Genomic DNA, 23,548 nt, shown 5'->3' with positions numbered 1-23,548 from the left:
ACGAATTAGAAATTAATTTAGATAGGATTAAGAGCTTATGCTAAAGTCTCTTGTGTTAACATTCTTCAAACTACTATTCTCATCTTGAGTTTTATTTTCACAACGTTTTTATTTTCACAACATTTTTATTTTCATAACATTTTTATTTTCATAACATTTTTATTTTCATAACATTTTTATTTTCACAACGTTTTTATTTTCACAACGTTTTTACTTTCACAATGTTTTTATTTTCACAACATTTTTATTTTCACAACATTTTTACTTTCACAATGTTTTTATTTTCACAGCGTTTTTATTTTCAAAACATTTTTATTTTCACAACATTTTTATTTTCACAACATTTTTATTTTCAAAACATTTTTATATTTCACAACATTTTTATTTTCAAAACATTTTTATTTTCACAACATTTTTATTTTCAAAACATTTTTATTTTCAAAACATTTTTATTTTCACAACATTTTTATTTTCAAAACATTTTTATTTTCACAACATTTTTATTTTCATAACATTTTTATTTTCAAAACATTTTTATTTTCATAACATTTTTATTTTCATAACATTTTTATTTTCACAACATTTTTATTTTCACAACATTTTTATTTTCACAACATTTTTATTTTCACAACATGTTTTATTTTTCACAACATTTTTTATTTTCATAACATTTTTATTTTCACAACATTTTTATTTTCACAACATTTTTATTTTCACAACATTTTTACTTTCACAATGTTTTTATTTTCAAAACATTTTTATTTTCACAACGTTTTTATTTTCAAAACATTTTTATTTTCACAAAAGTTTTTAATTTCACAACATTTTTATTTTCACAACGTTTTTATTTTCACAACATTTTTATTTTTCACAACATTTTTATTTTCACAACATTTTTATTTTCACAACAGTTTTATTTTCAAAACATTTTTATTTTCACAACATATTTATTTTCATAACATTTTTATTTTCACAACGTTTTTATTTATCACAACATTTTTATTTTCACAACATTTTTATATTTCACAACATTTTTATTTTCACAACATTTTTATTTTCAAAACATTTTTATTTTCACAACATTTTTATTTTCACAAACATTTTTATTTTCACAACGTTTTTAATTTTCACAACGTTTTTATTTTCACAACTTTTTTATTTTCACAACATTTTTATTTTCACAACATTTTTTATTTTCACAACGTTTTTATTTTCACAACGTTTTTATATTTCACAACATTTTTATTTTCACAACATTTTTATTTTCACAACGTTTTTATTTTCAAAACATTTTTATTTTCACAACGTTTTTATTTTCACAACATTTTTATTTTCACAATGTTTTTATTTTCACAACGTTTTTATTTTCACAATACTTTTATTTTTTTTATTTTCACAATATTTTTATTTTCACAACGTTTTTATTTCCAGATTTTTATTTTCACAACATTTTTATTTTCATAACATTTTTTTTTTCACAATATTTTTATTTTCACAACGTTTTTATTTTCACAATATTTTTATTTTCACAACCTTTTTATTTTCACAATGTTTTTATTTTCACAACGTTTTTATTTTCACAATACTTTTATTTTCAAAACATTTTTATTTTCACATTTTTATTTTCACAACGTTTTTATTTTCACAATATTTTTATTTTCGCAACATTTTTATTTTCACAATACTTTTATTTTCACAACATTTTTATTTTCACAATACTTTTATTTTCACAACATTTTTATTTTCACAATATTTTTATTTTCACAACATTTTTATTTTCATAACATTTTTATTTTCACAATATTTTTATTTTCACAACATTTTTATTTTTATAACATTTTTATTTTCACAATATTTTTATTTTCACAACATTTTTATTTTCATAACATTTTTATTTTCACAATATTTTTATTTTCACAACATTTTTATTTTCATAACATTTTTATTTTCACAACATTTTTATTTTCACAATGTTTTTATTTTCATAACATTTTTATTTTCACAACATTTTTATTTTCACAACATTTTTATTTTCACAATATTTTTATTTTCACAATATTTTTATTTTCACAACGTTTTTATTTTCATAACATTTTTATTTTCACAACATTTTTATTTTCACAACATTTTTATTTTCACAACATTTTTATTTTCACAACGTTTTTATTTTCATAACATTTTTATTTTCACAACATTTTTATTTTCACAACGTTTTTATTTTCACAACAATTTTATTTTCACAATATTTTTATTTTCACAACATTTTTATTTTCATAACATTTTTATTTTCACAACATTTTTATTTTCACAACGTTTTTATTTTCACAACAATTTTATTTTCACAATATTTTTATTTTCACAATATTTTTATTTTCACAATATTTTTATTTTCACAATATTTTTATTTTCACAACGTTTTTATTTTCACAATACTTTTATTTTCACAACATTTTTATTTTCACAATATTTTTATTTTCACAACGTTTTTATTTTCACAACATTTTTATTTTCACAACATTTTTATTTTCATAACATTTTTATTTTCACAACGTTTTTATTTTCACAATATTTTTATTTTCACAACATTTTTATTTTCACAATATTTTTATTTTAACAAGGTTTTTATTTCCAGATTTTTATTTTCACAACATTTTTATTTTAACAACATTTTTATTTTCACAACAATTTTATTTTCACAACATTTTTATTTTCACAACATTTTTATTTTCACAACGTTTTTATTTCCAGATTTTTATTTTCACAACATTTTTATTTTCATAACATTTTTATTTTCACAACATTTTTATTTTCACAACATTTTTATTTTAACAACGTTTTTATTTTCATAACATTTTTATTTTCACAATGTTTTTATTTTCACAACGTTTTTATTTTCACAACATTTTTATTTTCACAACAATTTTATTTTCACAACATTTTTATTTTCACAACGTTTTTATTTTCACAATATTTTTATTTTCACAACATTTTTATTTTCACAACAATTTTATTTTCACAACGTTTTTATTTTCACAATATTTTTATTTTCACAACATTTTTATTTTCACAATACTTTTATTTTCACAACATTTTTATTTTCACAACATTTTTATTTTAACAACATTTTTATTTTCACAACAATTTTATTTTCACAACATTTTTATTTTCACAACATTTTTATTTTCACAACGTTTTTATTTCCAGATTTTTATTTTCACAACATTTTTATTTTCATAACATTTTTATTTTCACAACGTTTTTATTTTCACAACATTTTTATTTTCACAACAATTTTATTTTCACAACATTTTTATTTTCACAACGTTTTTATTTTCACAATATTTTTATTTTCACAACATTTTTATTTTCACAACAATTTTATTTTCACAACGTTTTTATTTTCACAATATTTTTATTTTCACAACATTTTTATTTTCACAATACTTTTATTTTCACAACATTTTTATTTTCACAACATTTTTATTTTAACAACATTTTTATTTTCACAACAATTTTATTTTCACAACATTTTTATTTTCACAACATTTTTATTTTCACAACGTTTTTATTTCCAGATTTTTATTTTCACAACATTTTTATTTTCATAACATTTTTATTTTCACAACATTTTTATTTTCATAACATTTTTATTTTAACAACATTTTTATTTTCACAACAATTTTATTTTCACAACATTTTTATTTTCACAACATTTTTATTTTCACAACGTTTTTATTTCCAGATTTTTATTTTCACAACATTTTTATTTTCACAACATTTTTATTTTCACAACATTTTTATTTTCACAACATTTTTATTTTAACAACGTTTTTATTTTCATAACATTTTTATTTTCATAACATTTTTATTTTCATAACATTTTTATTTTCACAATGTTTTTATTTTCATAACATTTTTATTTTCATAACATTTTTATTTTCATAACATTTTTATTTTCACAATGTTTTTATTTTCATAACATTTTTATTTTCACAACATTTTTATTTTCATAACATTTTTATTTTCATAACATTTTTATTTTCACAACATTTTTATTTTCAAAACATTTTTATTTTCACAATATTTTTATTTTCACAACATTTTTATTTTCATAACATTTTTATTTTCACAATGTTTTTATTTTCACAACATTTTTATTTTCAAAACATTTTTATTTTCACAACATTTTTATTTTCACAACATTTTTATTTTCAAAACATTTTTATTTTCATAACATTTTTATTTTCAAAACATTTTTATTTTCACAACATTTTTATTTTCACAACATTTTTATTTTCATAACATTTTTATTTTCACAATGTTTTTATTTTCATAACATTTTTATTTTCACAATATTTTTATTTTCACAACATTTTTATTTTCACAACATTTTTATTTTCACAATATTTTTATTTTCACAACATTTTTATTTTCACAACATTTTTATTTTCATAACATTTTTATTTTCACAACATTTTTATTTTCACAATATTTTTATTTTCAAAACATTTTTATTTTCACAATATTTTTATTTTCATAACATTTTTATTTTCAAAACATTTTTATTTTCACAACATTTTTATTTTCACAACATTTTTATTTTCATAACATTTTTATTTTCACAACATTTTTATTTTCAAAACATTTTTATTTTCACAATATTTTTATTTTCACAACATTTTTATTTTCATAACATTTTTATTTTCACAATGTTTTTATTTTCACAACATTTTTATTTTCAAAACATTTTTATTTTCACAACATTTTTATTTTCACAACATTTTTATTTTCAAAACATTTTTATTTTCAAAACATTTTTATTTTCACAACATTTTTATTTTCACAACATTTTTATTTTCATAACATTTTTATTTTCACAATGTTTTTATTTTCATAACATTTTTATTTTCACAATATTTTTATTTTCATAACATTTTTATTTTCACAATATTTTTATTTTCACAATATTTTTATTTTCACAACATTTTTATTTTCACAACGTTTTTATTTTCACAACATTTTTATTTTCATAACAATTTTATTTTCACAACGTTTTTATTTTCACAACATTTTTATTTTCACAACATTTTTATTTTCATAACAATTTTATTTTCACAACATTTTTATTTTCACAATATTTTTATTTTCACAACATTTTTATTTTCACAATATTTTTATTTTCACAACGTTTTTATTTTCACAACGTTTTTATTTTCATAACATTTTTATTTTCATAACAATTTTATTTTCACAACATTTTTATTTTCACAATATTTTTATTTTCACAACATTTTTATTTTCATAACATTTTTATTTTCATAACATTTTTATTTTCATAACATTTTTATTTTCAAAACATTTTTATTTTCATAACATTTTTATTTTCATAACATTTTTATTTTCACAACATTTTTATTTTCAAAACATTTTTATTTTCATAACATTTTTATTTTCATAACATTTTTATTTTCACAACATTTTTATTTTCACAACATTTTTATTTTCAAAACATTTTTATTTTCATAACATTTTTATTTTCACAACATTTTTATTTTCACAACGTTTTTATTTTCATAACATTTTTATTTTCAAAACATTTTTATTTTCATAACGTTTTTATTTTCACAACATTTTTATTTTCACAACGTTTTTATTTTCACAATATTTTTATTTTCATAACATTTTTATTTTCATAACATTTTTATTTTCATAACATTTTTATTTTCAAAACATTTTTATTTTCACAATATTTTTATTTTCATAACATTTTTATTTTCATAACATTTTTATTTTCAAAACATTTTTATTTTCACAACATTTTTATTTTCACAATATTTTTATTTTCATAACATTTTTATTTTCATAACATTTTTATTTTCATAACATTTTTATTTTCACAACGTTTTTATTTTCACAACATTTTTATTTTCACAATATTTTTATTTTCATAACATTTTTATTTTCACAACATTTTTATTTTCACAACGTTTTTATTTTCACAACGTTTTTATTTTCACAACATTTTTATTTTCACCTTTCAGTCAATGTAACTTCTGACCTTCTTCAGGTGTATTTTGTAGAACTTAGGAATCTTTCTTTCTGACACAAGAATCTATAGAATATCGAACGGACCATTTATTTAATCTTCAGAGGTTGCATGTTCTCGTTCCATCAGCCATGATCGGATAAAAGTCCTAAGTAATTTGTAATTGTATTTTGAGTGTCATTTTCACAGAGGATTGAATCTTCAACCTTTAGAAGATTCTAACTTTTAAAACTGAATTTACCAAGTACTTTATCCAATATGCTATGGATCCGACAAAATACACCTGAATAAGGTCGAAGTTACATGACCCGAAACATTGTGAAAATAACATTCAAGATGAGAACAGAAGTCCAAAGAATCCAAGACATACGTATTATCAATCCTCATTTCAAAAATTCAGAATAATAATCTGCAACATTTCATGCAAAACTTCAAGATTGTTTTGACGATATAGAAATTCTGCCACATTCACCCTATTCTCCAGACATTGCTCCATCTGACTATGGTTGATGCTGATTAATGCAGCATGTTATAAAAGATTGCAGATTTAAGTGTTTTGATTAAATTAAAGAAGCTTGTCAAAAAATTTTTAATTCAAATTATTGTGGTGGCCACCTTATGGATAACAATGAACTATTCTGTTTACTATAAAGACGGAAAATATGTCTCTCAGTGTTATGCATGGCTGGCAGTCAGACTGATGTATAACCACTTTCTTTATATGTTGTGGCTTTTTTTTTTTTTTTTTTTCAAGGTATTTCATTTCCATTAAATACTGTATATCATACGTGGCGTAATCAGGTTAGCAGACCATATTTTGTTAGATCGTTTTTTTTTTTAAGTTAAGCAACATTTAGCCCGGTCAGTGCCAGGTGGGGGGGGGCGTTTATGAATACCAGGTACTGTATGTAGGAAGATGTAGTCACCTTCCTCCAAGAACAGCAAAAACATTGTCATCTCCCCTGACCAGGATATACATCCAACTGGGAACAGCGTGTGAATTTCATATTCCCTTGAAACTTCCTCCTTGGGGAAAAACTAGTTCAACACACTTAGGGTAAATTTAGCTGCCAGCTGGCCACTAAATATTGAGTTTTGTTTTTCTTCCAAACCTTTACAGATCACAACGCAAAACCAAACAATATTATCAAATCCAAAATCTTGCAGCAATCTGCTCAGTGAGTAGTGATGTCTCTCTGCAGTTGTAGCAATGGTAGTAATTATAATGGAGATATTTTTTAAAAATGTTTTTGTTGTTTTTTAGTGAGTTAGACTTCTACATAGTTCACAAAGATTGTGCCTCGGGGTTGTTTTGTTTGTATGAAGTTCTTGTTTGTTCGTCACAGTGAACTAAATGACAGGTTTTATACAGCCCACCACTGAGAGCAGCCAGATTTAATGTTTTCTTTTTACATGGAGGTCATCACTTATCAAGGCCCGGAAGCCACTCGGGGATAAGGGTTATTGCGTGTATTGGTTGCATATGAAATCAAACAAGGTTTGGTTTAGAACACACAAAAAAATATTGCCACTTTAACTCCATCGATTTGCATCTCCACACCTGACATGTGTCTTCGCTTGCAACATGCAGATGCAGAAATGACCAGAGAACGACGGATCCTTATCTTAACTCCTTGTGGATTTTCAGCGGAGCCCTGTTGGCCAGGTTACTCTGACACTACGACGTTCTCGCATCTCCTCCCTTCATGAGAAACAATTGGACTTTGGCAATTGTTTATTATTTAGACATGCATTAAGACAGATGTACTGATCTCGTCCATGCTAAACTTATTAAAAAATTCTTTGCTGAGCTAGCCCCTGTTCTCCAAACTTTCCAACAAATACCTCGTTGAATTTGCTTCTCTAAAAAATTGCCTCTGTCGTACCAGTGTTTAAGGATATTTGACCTGTTCCTGGATTTTCACCAGAGGCAGATATTGTTGGAGCTTCACAGTTGACCAATTCTTTGACTCCAGTCTCTTATTTCAACAGCGCCTCATCACATAAACAGGAGGAGTCTTGTTGGCACATTGTAGAAAATTGGTTCAATAGGTAATGACATCTTTCTGTAGTAGTGTCTCTCATTCTTGAAGACATTGACGAGATGTTACATGATAAGGGCTGTCCCCTTTTCATGTGAGTAAAAAAATAGGGAATTAAATGTAAATATGAAATAGGATAGTCAAGGATTCGAACTTGCGAAGCTAGATTTGGAATTGAGAATTCCAATCATAAACACAGAATGTAATCATAAATGGAATGTCCAGTTAAATTGTTGATTCTGTTAAAATATTTAATAAATACAATTTGGATGGAAACTATTTACTTTCTTAGAAAGAAAACATAATAGAAATATGGATTACAGAATTAGACAAGTAGGTTAAATTCCTTTATGAAACAAAGAGAATGGAAAATGTTTTTGTAAAGTGAGTTACGTAAAATTAGGTTAGAGAAGGATTCATGACATGAGTCTCATATACACGTGCTCCGTCATGCAATGACGTCATGAGTTATGAATTTAGTTAGATAAGTGAGAATCAGGATCAGTCAGGGAGAAGAAGCGAGAGGAGTCAGATCAGAGAAGCAGAGGAAATCAGACCGATTCTCGATTAGAGTCAAGGCACCCTCTAGGAAGCGAGAGGTTTTTAGAGATAACCATTTCATGACAAAGTTCTCTCTAATTCTCTCTCCTTGATCTTGAGCGCGTGGTACAATGGGGGAAGAGGTGGCTGGTCACTTTTAATGCATCCAAAACCAAGCTTCTATCTTTACATCATCAACGCTCTGATCCCCATCTGGCATCAATTGAAATGGATGACTCTCGTCTTGGGGAGGCTCCATGTTTTGACAAGCTTCTGGGTTTGACCTTTACTCCTGATCTGAAATGGAGCACATACATCAAATCTGTTGCCAGGGATGCTGGGAAAATGGTGGGATCCTTCTACCGCTCCAGAAGATATCTCACTACTGATGCAATTCTCTATCTGTATAAAAGCCAAGTACGTCCAAGGATGGAGTACTGCTGCCACATCTGGGCAGAAGCTGCTAAAAACAGCCTATTCTGCCTTGACAGAGTACAAAATAGAGTTTGTGGTTTAGTGGGGGATGCCCTTTTCTCTTCCCTGCAACCTCTCTCCCACAGAAGAGACGTTGCGAGCCTGTCTTTATTTTACCATTATTTCCATGGCAGGTGCTTGTCTGAGCTCCAATTCCTTGTCCCCCCTCGCGAATCTTTCACGAGAAACACCCGTCTTGCTGAAACTACTGTCAATAATTTTCCCCACTCTTTATCTGTGCCTAAATCCAAACGTAGATTCCATGAGCAAAGCTTCTTTCTTAGAACTGCATGCCAGTGGCACTCTCTGCCACTTGCCTGTTTCCCACCTGACTACAACTTGGACGTCTTCAAGTTCAACATAAACAAACTCCTGACAAACCGCCCCCTTAAGTAAAACACTCTATCCAAACCCCCAATACTAATGATTACCACAATACTATCTCATTGATTACTGTACACGCAATAACCCTTATCCCTGAGTGGCCTTCGGGCCGTGATAAGTGGTGAGCCCCATGTAAAAAAGACAAAAAAACTTTGAATCCCTGAAATACAGAATCATTTCCAACCGGTCGAAGAATAAATGATCATGTTTTTTATAACTGCCGTCTTTCTGTGTTCATCATTACAATGAGAAAGGTAACGTGTTTATATTATATGTACAACTGTCAAACGTACATGTCAAACGCACTCTCGGTCTATCTATCAAGATATACATAAATCTCCTCTCATTGAATTACAGGCTTGGTTCTCCTGTAGTAGCATGTACACTGTCTATTATATATATACAGAACTGTTTCTCTCTGTTTATATATACCCTGCTTATGTCTTCATCTCGCAACAATATGAACACTCACAATGAATATATATAATACATAGCATCCAACAACATGATCACACACATGAACACACTAAGACTCTTACAAACATGAACAACAACAAATATATAAGTCGCCATCTAAATAAGAACAACGTGGCATGCTCACATATTTGGTACCTTTTAAAATACCACCCATTACATAAGATTGCTGCATAGAAGTTGAGTTCCCTCTACCGTGCTAGAAAATTATACATACCAGAGAGCATCCTATATCTTTACAAAACCACACTTCACCCATGCATGAAGTATATTGTTGCCACACCTGAGCTGGTGCATCTACCACTAGTCTCTCCCTCTTTAGGGTACAAAAATGAGTCTCCAATCTAATAAGACATGCACTATCGGCTAAGTTCCAACCTCTGTCCCATTGTCGCAATATTGCAACCCTATGCCTGTTTTAGCAGTACTTTAACGGAATGTGTTCTGATGAACTCATAGCACTTGTGTCCACCTCAACGTACATGTTTCCTACTAACCTGACAAACAGCAAAATCCTACTCCTTCACTGCTGAGGTTCCTAATTGCTGAAAACTCTAATAGTTTCTGACCCCGGTGTACTAGATTTCACAATTCCCTCCCTATTTTCTGCTTCCCTGATCGTACTGACTTTACTACCCGGCAGAAGTTTATATGCAAACAGATATCTTGCTACTCAACTCCCCACAATCCGTTGTTAGGCATGATCCAAAATAGTAGCCTTTTGTGTTTTGCGAAAAACACCCATCTAGCTGAATCCACTGTGAAAAATTTTCCCCACTCTTTATCTGTGCCTAAATCAAAACGTGGATTCCATGAACAAAGCTTCTTTCTTAGAACTGCACGCCTGTGGAACTCTGTTCCGTCTGCCTGCTTCCCACCTGACTACAACTTGGATGTGTTCAAGTCCAACGTTAACAAATTCCTAATGAACCGCCCCCTTAAGTAAACATTTCATCAAATCTCCACACTAACGTACTGTACTTGCGATAACCCTTATCCCTGAGTGGCTTCCGGGCCTTGATAAGTAGTGACCTCAGTGTAAAAAAAAAAAAAAAAAAAAAAATGCCTTGTTTGGGGTAAAAAAAACAAAAAACAACAAAAAAAAAACTAGAAACAAAGCAGTTGTATTGCTAGAAGTTATAGTGCATAAAAAGTAGCAGTTTTTTTTTGTTTTTTTTTTTTTCTCTTTCCTTTCATTCTATACAATATAAACAAAAAGAAAAAAGAACAAACTATCCAATTTCCTGGAGATGAATATTTTATTATTAAAAAAATTTCAAAAAAAAGAAATTCAATTTTATTTTTAATAAGTTACAATATTTATTAAAAACAATTTCACAGTGGCTTGGTCTTTCTAAACGTGAAATCTTAAATTCTTATCGTGTGAGTTAAACAGTGAATTTCTTTTTACCAAAACTATTGTTCAAAAATATTTTTTGTTCTAATCAAAGGGAAGAAACTCTATAAACGAATGCAGTTATTTCCCTTTTTATTTTCTAAAATGGCAACTAGAATATTTTCGGGAAAGAATTAAATCTAATTAAATTTTACTCTTCTAAGAAATGTTCTGCTCGGCACGAACAACTGATGCACCAGAAGCAAATATTGATTTTGTAGGAAGAAAGCTATTGACGACAAAGAAACAAGAGACTGACTTTATGTATTAGATAATTATTATTTTTATTTTTTTTTATTTATTTTTTTTTTTTTTCAGAGAATTCCACATCTGCAACTGTGAGTGACAGTTCTGAAACTTTCCCAGATGTTTCCGAAGGAAGCGGCCCGAGTGTGTGTGAGGCCTCAAAGACGGAAAAACTGGAACAAGAAATGCAGCGTGATCAAAGCAAGGAAGAACAGAAACATAAAAATAAGGTAAAAAAAAAAAAAAAAATGTCCGAACAGAAATGTAAAAATAAGGTTAAAAAAAAAAATGTTCGAACAGAAATGTAAAAATAAGGTTAAAAAAAAAAAATGTCCGAACAGAAATGTAAAAATGAGGTAAAAAAAAAAAAAAATGTCCGAACAGAAATGTAAAAATAAGGTTAAAAAAAAAAAATGTCCGAACAGAAATGTAAAAATAAGGTTAAAAAAAAAAAAATGTCCGAACAGAAATGTAAAAATAAGGTTAAAAAAAAAAAAATGTCCGAACAGAAATGTAAAAATGAGGTAAAAAAAAAAAAAATGTCCGAACAGAAATGTAAAAATAAGGTTAAAAAAAAAAATATCCGAACAGAAATGTAAAAATAAGGTTAAAAAAAAAAAACTGTCCGAACAGAAATGTAAAAATAAGGTTAAAAAAAAAAAAAATGTCCGAACAGAAATGTAAAAATAAGGTTAAAAAAAAAAAAATGTCCGAACAGAAATGTAAAAATAAGGTTAAAAAAAAAAAAAATGTCCGAACAGAAATGTAAAAATGAGGTAAAAAAAAAAAATGTCCGACAACAATTTGTATTTCAATTTGAAAATAATCTGAGAAATGAGCAAGAAATATTTGAAAATTTGTTCGTTTGTGTCGAAGTTTATTTTGTTCAATCAATTTATGCTTAATTATTTGTTATTAGCTATATACTAATGCCGTAGCACCTTTAACGTATGTACGTGTGTCACGGTTTCCAGATTGCATGCCACCATGTAAAACAAACGTCAAACCAAATCTGATGATGATGCATTAGTTCTAAGATTGAGTTATGTCTGAAAAAGAAATGAATTTTTAATTGTTATAATTTAGCAGTAAATAATTAACCAAATATATCCGATTACGATTACTAAACTACCACCTTACATTTCATTAACCCTTATCCTTGAGTGGCCTTTGGGCCTTGAGAAGTGATGACTAAGTTAAAAAAAAAAAAAGAAAAGTCATTCGCCTTAACTTTCTTAGCTTTCTGTGTATTTCTCTTGCCCTCTCCTTTCACTCTGTATTGATTCAACCACTCTAACATGTTCTTATTGACTCTGTAAACATTTACAGAAAGAGTGACTCTCTCTTTTCTCAGCACATTTTTTTTTTTTTTACTCTTTTTCACCCCCCCCCCCCAAATAATAATGTCATTTGGAACCTTGGGGAGGCTTATTGTCACTCAAATTCCAGGTGGGGGCTGTTGCGATAATGCAAATTAATTTGCAAATGTTATCAAAAGAGCACTGGAAAACTGGGGAGACTTATTGTCACTCAGCTTCCAGAGTACACCACAGGCTGTTTTCAAGGAGAGGTCCTTTATGATCTGTGTGAAAGCTCCTTGTGAGCCAATAATATTAATAATAATAATAATAATAATATCAATAATAATAATACCAATAATATTAATGATAATAATATCAATAATCATGTTACTAACAATAACAATAATAACATTAACAATAATATTAATAACAACTAATACTAATAATGTATGATATTTATGTGGATAGTTTATTTCAAAGGGGAAGTAACAAACAGCTTTGCTTTTTTTTAAAGAGTTATTTCCCCTTGTTTCTACAAGTTTAATGCTTACTTTAACAGTTTCGATTTATTTTATCTCCATACGAGGACAGAGTTACACACAAAGTGAAATTTTAATACCGGCAAAATCCACCTCCTCAAAATGGGGCACACTGGATTTGGAAGGACATAAAAATTGCTTCAGACAAGACAACGAAGATGTATGAGAACTCTGGATGTGGAGAAAGTAGATGTGGATGGTCACATTTGAAGAGTGAATAATGAGTGTGTGGTTGTGTTGGTAGAATCGTTGAGATAGCAAGTACAGTCAATTGGCAATGGAAGGCAAAGGAAAAAATTGAAGCAATAAGAATAGATTCACAAGAAAGAGGGATAAATAAAGACTTGGCCAGAGATAGGTTAATTTGAAAATCAATTTCTAAAAGCCGTCCAACCTATAAGCATATAAAACGAACGTAAAATAGTATCTCATTCATTTCACATGAATCACATGATTCTGTCGTTGGCATTCGTTTCCCTGATATCTTTCTGGTTAGAATATTTTCTAGAAAGACATCAGATACTTATGAAATGAACTGTGTGAAGATTACCTACATTGTAAGTAAAATAAATTTTTTTTTTTTTTTTTTTTAAATTCAATTTTCACCCCAAACAAGACACAGTGCCACTTTGAAGCAGGGGGCTACTATCAGGGACTTAATTAGCAGGGTCATTATGAAGGGAGATGAGTAGAAAGATGTTTGTTAACATTACACTTGAACTTCTGCATATCAGTGCAGTTGGGAAAGCAGAATCCCGGAAGGGAGTTCCAAAGACCCGCAGTTCTGGGGAAGAAACTATTGGAGTAAAAGGCTTTCTTGCACCTAGGGATCTCTACTGTAAAGGGATGAGACTTAGTAGCTTGTCGGGTTTGTCGGGGGTAGTTACGTCGAGTAGGTACAAGTGTTTGCAGTTCGTCAGAGCATTCACCATTAAAGTATTTGTAGAATAGGCAGAGGAATACAATATTTTGTCGATGGGACAGAGGCTGAAGCCTAGATGACAGTTCAGGACCTATCAGGTTGGCGACTCTCTTTTGAACCCTGTCCAGGAGTGAGAGACAAGCAGCAGATGCACCAGCTCAGATGTGACAACAGTACTCCATAACAAACTGAAGTCGAACTTCATGTGCCCAGGTGGTCAGTCTGTGTCGTTAAACACTGAGCCATCGTCACTTTCCACTAATAAAATGATTAAATGTACTTAAATTCATTTTTCATATTTTTTTAAACAACAGAAGTCGTAATCCATTCAGACAGTAGACTGTCTCTCTCAGACTCGTTTCAGGCATCGGGTACGCTATTGCAACATTATTATTAAAGTTTATAATGGCAGATATAAGTATTGAAATATAAGCATTGGGTACACAAGCAGTGCAGTGGAATTACTGGTAGGTTGAGAGAAGATAAACAGTTTGTGTGAAACAAGTGTAAGACAATGAAGAGGAATGAGAACTCTTACGTGGAGAAAGTAGATGTGGATGAAAAGGTTTTTAAGATTTTTTTTTTTTTTATCATAGAATCGTTGCAGACAAACCATGATATCATGTTTATTTTTTCACTAATTTTATCATTTTTGTCTATCGACAGGTGCGACTTAGTAGTGCCCCCAAACTAGCAACTGCAAATGGTCACAGATTCAATCAGCCTGAAAAAATAATCTTGGAACAACCTACCCTATTATATGGCAATCCGTACGCCGGTGCAGCTGCCGTGAGTGAAAGTAAGCCAGGCACAAGTGGTAAATATCCGTATCCGTTACCGAAAACGTTGGCACCAAAGTCGTTTGACTCTGATAATTTGTCAGGTTACCCAAACCAGAAGCTGTTACCACGCCCAATTGAACCGACGGTTTTACCATCTGCTAAAGCGGCCGCCTTGAAAGCCGTCTTCTCACCAAGTTGTGGTAAGTTCTCTTCAAATCCAGTTACTCTGACGCAAGGAAGATGAGTATATCCGGGTTTTTCCTCCTCACAAGAAACACTATTGATTTATTAATAAAATGGTGGGAACCTTTTATCGATCCAGTAGATATCTTTTTGCCGATGTAATTCTCTACCTAGATAAGAGTTAAGTACGTCCAAGGATGTAGTACTGGGCAGGAGCTGCTAGAAAGATCTTATCCTGCTTGACAGAGTTCAAAATAGACAGTAGCCTAATAGGTTTGGTTGTTTTGTTTTACGGTATATCAACCCTTTTCGGGTTATTTAATGCCAAATCACGTTATCTTCGAAATAGTATTCATGTTGCATCCGGTTATTTTGTAGAAGGATTTTTTTCTTGAACCTCTTTGTATCTTCAATCGCTAGTTTGTAGTGTTTGGTTTGGTTGTTTTATAGTGGATTTTATCGTTTTTGTTCCCTACCCGGCAGAACATCAATGGGAGAAGGAAAATGGTTACAGTATTAATGTTTGGTACATTTTAAGTCAGGAAGGGAGGGGGGAAATAGAAAGGGGAAATAGGGAGAATGAAAAGAGGGGAAAAGGTGGGGTGTTGCTTTTATTTTTGGTTTTGCAGAACATAATTAAGTTTTGCAAAAGGAAGTAGAAAAACCAAAAGCATCAATGTACTACGGTACACTGTTTAACCCTTATCCTCGAGTGGCCTCTGGGCCTTGATAAGTGGTGCCGCCTATGTAAAAAAAAAAAAAAAAATACCTACTGATAAAGCCACCTGGGACAGACATCAAAAGGTATACCGGAAGACTCATGTTAAGGAATACCAGCTCCGACTATGAACACTCATGTGAGGACTAAAGGGAAGTGGAAGTTACGAGTTGAAAGTAAACCCACGATTCACTTTTGGCTCTCCATAATTGAGCGATACGTACGTGTTGTCTGTAAAAAAAGAAAGAAAGAGACAAGCATTACATTTATTCATTGCAGAAACCATGATCGTTAGCTTGTCGTGTCAGTCCTAAGTTATTTGATTCTGACACCTGTGCAGCGTCGATTGGATCGTCCCAGTCAGTGTTGCAACAGAAGAATTCTATCTTAAAATAAAACCACGACTCTAGACCAAAACAAGGAACCAGTTTATTTGTTCAAGGCTTTTTCTTTCTCCTTACAAGAATATGATTGGTTGGTTTAGCCATAAATACTGACTGATGGCGCTGCCTTGGAGAGACATCGAAAGGTATGCCAAAAGCCTCACGCTAAAAGATAATACCAGCTCCGGCCACGAACATGCGTTCAGTAAGGCGACTTACAAGATTATTATTTGAATATGTTGCAAAGCCCACTCAGCTTCTTCAAACGAACATATCCCTTTCACAAGACATATCAATAAGATTATTTAAAAAAAAATTTTATTTACTCTTTTTCATCCCAAACAAGGCGTATTGCCACTTGGACGAAAAGGGTTATTATTTGGGATCATGTCTACAGGAGAGTGTAGGAATTAAGCAGCGAGATGTCCATTCACATTGCACTTAAACTTCAGCAAATTAATACAGTTAGGGAAACAGGGAGGGAATTCCAAGGTCTAGCAGTCCAAGAGAAGAAACTATTAGAGTAGAATGCTTTCTGGCATTTAGAGATTTCAACAGTGAATTGGGGAGAGGGGGGTGCTTGTCAAGTTAGTTGGGAGTATGTACATCAAACGGGAACAAGTGCTAATAGTTTGTCAGAGCACATTCCATTAAAGTACAAACCAGCCACAGGGATGCAACATTATGGTGATGGGACAGAGGCTGAAGTTTGGTTGACAGTGGTGAACCTATTAGGTTGAAAACTCCTTTTTGGATGCAGTTTAAGAGTGAGAAACTATTGGTGGATGCACCAGCCTGGATGTGGCAAAAACACTCCACGCATGGGCAAACGGTGGCGTTGTGAAGTTATAGGATGCTCTCTGATGTGATTTTCCAGCACAATAGAGGTAAACTACTTTCTTTGCAACAGCCTTGGCAATGTCTTCAATGTATTTGTTCCAATTCATGTTGCCTGTGAGGATTTTATTTGTTATGGCAATCGGTGAGAATATTTTTTGGAATTCTTAAAAGAAAGTAGTAGTAGTCAAGAAAACAAAATAAAAATCACGTTTTTATTTTGTTTTCTTGACAAAAATCATTCTCATTATCCCCCTCCCTCATTATCCCCCCCTCATTATCCCCCCCCCCTCCCTCTCGTTACATTCTTACATATTTCTACGTTAAAAAAATTATCAGACAGGATTTTCTGTTGTGTTTGTATTTCTTGCCTCTGCGTAACCTTGAATTATTTTTTTTTTTTATTTACTATTGAATATTTATCCAAATGTTTTTGTAAATGTAAACCCAGTTATGCAAACAACACTAGAAATGCAAAAGGTTTTGGTTTAAAAAAAATTTAACCTAAAAAAAAAAAATGAAGTTTTAAACACTTCCTCAAAACAGGGAAAAAAGTAGCTCTTAAATCAGAGAGTGACTCCAGATTATGTCAATGCTCGGAACTGACCCCGTAGATAGAGAAATCGTTTGGGTACCCATTCATGGTTCATGACAAGTGCTATACTATGGATGTCATTTGTGAAAAAATTAGCAAACATATCTTTTTCTTTACGATAAAAAACATGGTGCTTCTGCAGAATAGTGAAATTTAAAACAAATGCATTTCCGGTAATTAAAAAAAGAATCAGTTCTCAGCGTTCGTACTACTTTCTATGATCAGACTCACTCAATTTGGTTTCATTTTTTGACGCTTTCAATTTTCAAAGCTTGACGCAAATCATTTTGATCTTCCCATTTCTTGACGCTTTCAATTTTCAAAATACCATTTTTGTCTCGGTTGCATCAACTTTATATTTCAAATCGAAATAACTTGTAATAAAAAACAAGAATTAGTTCTCAGCATTAGTACTATTTTCTACGGTCCGACCAACTCCATTTCTTGACGCTTTCAGTCAGACTTTTCTCTAATCGTCGTCCTATAATGAAAAGATTGAAATATGATTCGAGTTGAGTTCTTGGAACCAAATTGAACAAGTCAGAATTTGGAACGTTGTACGAATGCTGACAAGAATCCTTTTTTTTTTTTTTTTAAATTACTATTAAAATACTATTACATATCCACGTGTCATGTTGAAATTAGCATAAATTTAAAAAAATTATGAAAAATGGTCCAATAGAAAATGTGCTAGATCTAGTTTTTATTAAAAAAAATCTTACAAATGACTGGTTTAACATTTTGTATTTTGAAATAGCAGATGTTAATGGAAAGTAGGGGGAGATAAGTCAATTTGTTATACAGAATTGGTCGCAAAGAACTGTTGCATTAAAACATACAATAAAAATCTGTAATTTGATAATTTTTATTTTTTATTGAAATTATTTTTCTACTTGATCATTTTTTCGTAATTTTTTTAAAAATTTTGTTACTAATTTCGACATAATATGTAGGTACATAATGTTTTCACCTGAAATGCAGTTATTTCGAAATCCCATCATTTTACAGAAGCACCAAAAACACAAAAATGTTTTTAACGTCATAAAAGGAAAACATGTTTTTGTCTTTAAAATCTGATAATTTATTCTTTACAGAAAAATCATCTTCCGATGCTCACGTTCGATTCTTCGATAGTCACGACGTAGCAATACCAGACATGACTGTAAACACGGATGGAGAACAGTGAGTAGAATTTTTATCTGCTTTTATTCATCACTTATCAAGGTTGAAAGCCATTCGAGGATAAAATGGATAGAGTTAAAAGATGAAGAATATTATGAGAGGATTGAAGATGATAAATGAAATCATGAATCAAAAATTTTATGACATTTTTTGGTTTTGTCCAGAATTTCCCCTAATTTGAAAATCTTTATGATGTGTCAACCAGTGACAAAAAAAAATATCTTCCAAAAATCACATAATCATTTTAAACAAATATAATAGGAATCCATAAGCATTACAACATAAATCTAATATGAATTATTGTTGAGTTATCTCCCTTTGTTTTGTTTTTTTTTTTTTCTTTGTTTTTTTCTTTTAAATGGCTGGGGGAGACATTCACTCTTCAGATATTCATAAAATTTGAATTTTTTATTTAAAAATAAAACTACTTGATTAATTAATATGATTTTTGGAATATGATATTTTTCTTTTGCCATGCATTATACAGATTTTTCTTTACTTTTGTTTTTATATGGGGAAATTTTTAACAAGAACCACTTATTTTTTTACATTCTCTGCTTTATATCCATTATTCCCCACCCCCACCACAAAATGTTGTGGGAGGGGGTAGAGGCTCATGTGAGAATTAGTTTTAATTCATGTCGTAAATGCAACAAATTTTTATTTTCTCTTCACATACTTCCATTGATTGACGTCACTTCCTGCCACATTACCCTCCCCCTATTCCCCCATTTTTACAGCGCAAAACATTTGATAATCTTGCGGTTAAGTTAACAGCCGAGAAATCTAAGAAAACCCCCCAAAAAAAACAGAAAATATAAAAAATGTAACTTTTATCAAACGCATTAAAATTTAATTTTCCACCAATCTGTATCCTTTAAATGTTATGAAACTGCTTTCAAGAATTTTGTATTTCAAAATTAACTTTTGTTCCGAAAATTTTCTTTTCTGTCACACGAGATTCAAAATAGTTTCTTTGGTATCTGGTGCTGTTTGTGATTCATTTTTTTCAAAAAATAGTTAAAAGAAAAAAAAGAAAAACATGATCTTACTCTACCACTAACCCTAAGTCTGACTGACAAGCTCCCTCCCTCCGGACTTAGGGCTAGTGGATGGAGAAGTCATTTTTTTTTTTTTTTTTTTCAGATAAGTCAAATTAATAACAAATCCAAACATACTAAATCTTTTGAGTTATAAGCCATTTTAGTTAACTGGAACAAAATACGTTGATGACATTGCCAAGGCTTCTGCAAAGAAGGTGGATTCCCTCTATTATGCTAGAAGACTACTCACACCTGAGAGTATCCTGTACCTTTACAAAACCACCATTGGTCCATGCATGGAGTATTGCTGCCACATCTGGGCTGGTGCATCTTCCACTAGTCTCTCCCTCTTGAATAGGGTCCAAAAAGGAGTCTCCAATCTAATAGGTCCCACTTTGTCAACTAAGCTCCAACTCCTGTCCCATCACCGTAATGTTGCTTGTTTTACAAATATTTTAATGAAATTTGCTCTAATGAACTCCTTGCATTTGTGCCCCCTTGACATACATATCCCCGACAAACCCACTTAGCAACAAAATCTCACCCCTTCACTGTTGAGGTCCCTAAATGCTAGAAAAGCTTTCTACTCTAATAGCTTCTTCCTTCAAACAGCTAGATGTTGGAATTCTAATCTTGCTACCTGCTTCTCTGACTGTACTGATATGCAGAAGTTTAAATGTAACGTAAACCAACATCTTGTTAATCTTTCCTAGACATGGTCTCAAATAGTAGCTCCTTGCGTTCAAGTGGCAATAATATGCCTTGTTTGGCATGAACGTGAGTAAAAAAAAAAAAAGAATGTTTTTCGAAACAAAAAAAGCATTATCAATCCAAAGAAACTTGGAATTGTAAAATCTAAAATGACCTGTACTTTGAAGAGCAGTTGATCTGACAAGCCATAAGAGTAAGAAATATTCTTTCTTTCTTTTCTTTTTTTGAAAGCCGACTTGAAAGTACAATTTGGTGGCAAAAGTGTTAATTAAATGTAATTCTAAGAACCGACCTCATTTCCAACTTTGTCTTTGCATAGAAGCATTTAAGATGATCCTTATAAATCCCGCCGCTAATCCACAGTAGCTTGCACGTCTCAATGATCTTATCGAAGATGAATATGAGTGTAAATAGGAAAAAACAAAAAAAGCGAAGAAAAAACAATGTTATATAAGATCACGGAATACCTTTTCTTAATTATTTTTTTGTCAAGAAAGACCTCCATGTAGGCTCTGAACTCTACCAGACAGAGCAATGGTTGCCAAAACACAGAACAACCTGCACAAGTCGGGCTATGTACAGAAAGCTTGATATCCCTGCGGAGCTGATGTGCAAACTGTTAAGACAGTTATACTTCAATGTGGACCTATGGGATGCCTCGGACACTGTCTGATGATGGATCTTGAGATGGGGTATCGACCCAAAGAAACTTTGAATTGTAAAATCTAAAACGAAGTTTCTGTTTGTTGATTCGAAGAAATCCTGAAGAGAAAATTCCTTCTCGTGTGAAGAATGAAAAGTATGTGCAGAATCAGAAAACATCCGACACGTTTTATGATTCTGCTTTCTGATTGGTTGATAACAGAGCGTCTTTTTATTTGATTGGTCAATTCCTATCACCCCTGTCTATAAATAGAACCTTCCAATTTTTGTAATCATACCCTCCCCATTTTTTTAATATTAGTTTTTTTGGTTTATTATATCATTTTTTCTATATCGAATTTTGTTTTGTAAACTTGAATTTTGTGTGGAGAAGGCCATGAAAAACCTTGGAAATGAACATTGAAAATCTGTACAACCCCTAATCCCATTTACTTCTCCTTGTGTCACATCTTCTTGTGAGGAAAAAGCGATAAATACCTTCTTAACTGTTAACTCTGCTACAACAGTATAAATTTTATTTATTTGTACGGTTATTTTATTTTTCTGAAATTATTTATTTTTTTTTTTTTATTTTATTTATTAATTTTTTTTTTTTTTTTTTTTTTTTAGATTTTTTGAAGCAGTTGGAGAAGAAATGCGAATTTGTCCCCGGTGTAATGACAGCTTCGGGTTAGATATGAGCGAGAGTGATTTCTCGGAACACATAGCGAGCCATTTCGGACGTGTGTGCCCCGTTTGTAAGAAGATAACGGATGACGAAATGACCCAGGAGATGTTTGAGCATCACGTCAACATGTGCCTCAAACCCGAATGTCCCGAACAGTAACATCGTTGGAAATCATTTGCAAATGAAAACCCTCTTTATTATTATTTTTTTTTCTTTTACAGACAAATCAACATGGCACGAGTGTCTGTGTCGTCGACGACGTTTTCAAACCATAAGTTGTTTGCGTTTTTTTTTGTTTTTGTTTAGTGTTACATAGGATGTTTATCAATGCGAGACTTTTTTTTTTCCTAATATTTAATTTTTGCTTTTAAGATTGGGTCCATTTTTATTGATCGAGAAGTTCAAATATAAAATTATTCAAACTCAGTGGATTTTTTTTGTGATTTTTTTTTTTTTTTCAAATGAATACATCTCAAATTGATTTTAAGATGAGATAAGAAAAATGTAGAAATTTTATTAAAAATGTTTACGAAAAAATCTGAAATGCATATTGGATCAATTCATCTTTGATATCTTTATTCACACACACCACATATACATACATATTATATATTACATATACATACATATTATATAATATACATACATATTATATAATATACATACATATTATATAATATACATACATATTATATAATATACATATTATATAATATACATACATATTATATAATATACATACATATTATATAATATACATACATATTATATAATATATATATATATATATATATATATATATATATGAGCAAACAGTTAATAAAATATGTTAAAAAACACTTTGAAATGAGTTAAAAACATATTTAATCTGAAAAGGAAACACTAGATAGATGGATAGTCCTTAATCCGCAGAGTTTCAAAGAAATACTCTCCTTCTCATCAGAGGGTAGGAATTAGCAAAATACGGGATCGGATTTTGCATGCAGAAGTATTTGATGAAATAAGTAAGTCAAAGATCTTACTTGAAAACAAAATAAGTTAAGCAGAGGGAATATGGTAAAGAAAAAGGTGATTACACATGAATGGATAGTCTGGTGGAAGATAAAAAATCCAGTGACGGTAAAATCCAAATGTAAAACTTCAAGAAAGTTAAAAGAATTTCCATTTGTATATATATATATATTCCATTTTTATATATATATATATATATATATATATATATATATATATATATATATATATATATATATATATATACATATATATATATATTATATATAATGTATGTATAGGAGAACAATAGGAATGGTAAATGAATTCACAAAAACTATATATTGGTAAATATTGAATAAATGAACCAATCTATAAGGGAACACAAACAATTAGTTGGAGGATAGAAAGGACTCTTTATGCCAAGGCA

General features: G+C 30.0%; 1 protein-coding gene across 3 annotated transcripts in view; it reads left to right on the top strand.

The window, feature by feature from the left end:
* Positions 1 to 22,586, top strand: part of LOC145259758 (uncharacterized) — a 115,250-nt gene extending 92,664 nt beyond the window's left edge. For 2 of the 3 annotated variants that reach the window (XM_080117490.1, XM_080117491.1), the window contains exons 11-14: positions 11,675 to 11,832; positions 15,031 to 15,346; positions 18,957 to 19,044; positions 22,071 to 22,554. In XM_080117490.1, coding sequence (XP_079973616.1) covers positions 11,675 to 11,832; positions 15,031 to 15,346; positions 18,957 to 19,044; positions 22,071 to 22,287 — 779 coding nt within the window. In that variant the 3' untranslated portion in view covers positions 22,288 to 22,554. Of the gene's footprint in view, positions 1 to 11,674; positions 11,833 to 15,030; positions 15,347 to 18,956; positions 19,045 to 22,070 lie in introns of all 3 variants that reach the window. The other variant, XM_080117489.1, reaches the window with a different exon arrangement.
* Positions 22,587 to 23,548: the final 962 nt, after the last annotated feature.

Source organism: Euprymna scolopes, chromosome 35 (assembly GCF_053919585.1).
Source record: "Euprymna scolopes isolate OS-2025 chromosome 35, ASM5391958v1, whole genome shotgun sequence".
Classification (NCBI taxonomy): domain Eukaryota; kingdom Metazoa; phylum Mollusca; class Cephalopoda; order Sepiida; family Sepiolidae; genus Euprymna; species Euprymna scolopes.
Note: the sequence above shows the minus strand (reverse complement) of the source record. Positions and strands in the feature narration are given on the sequence as shown.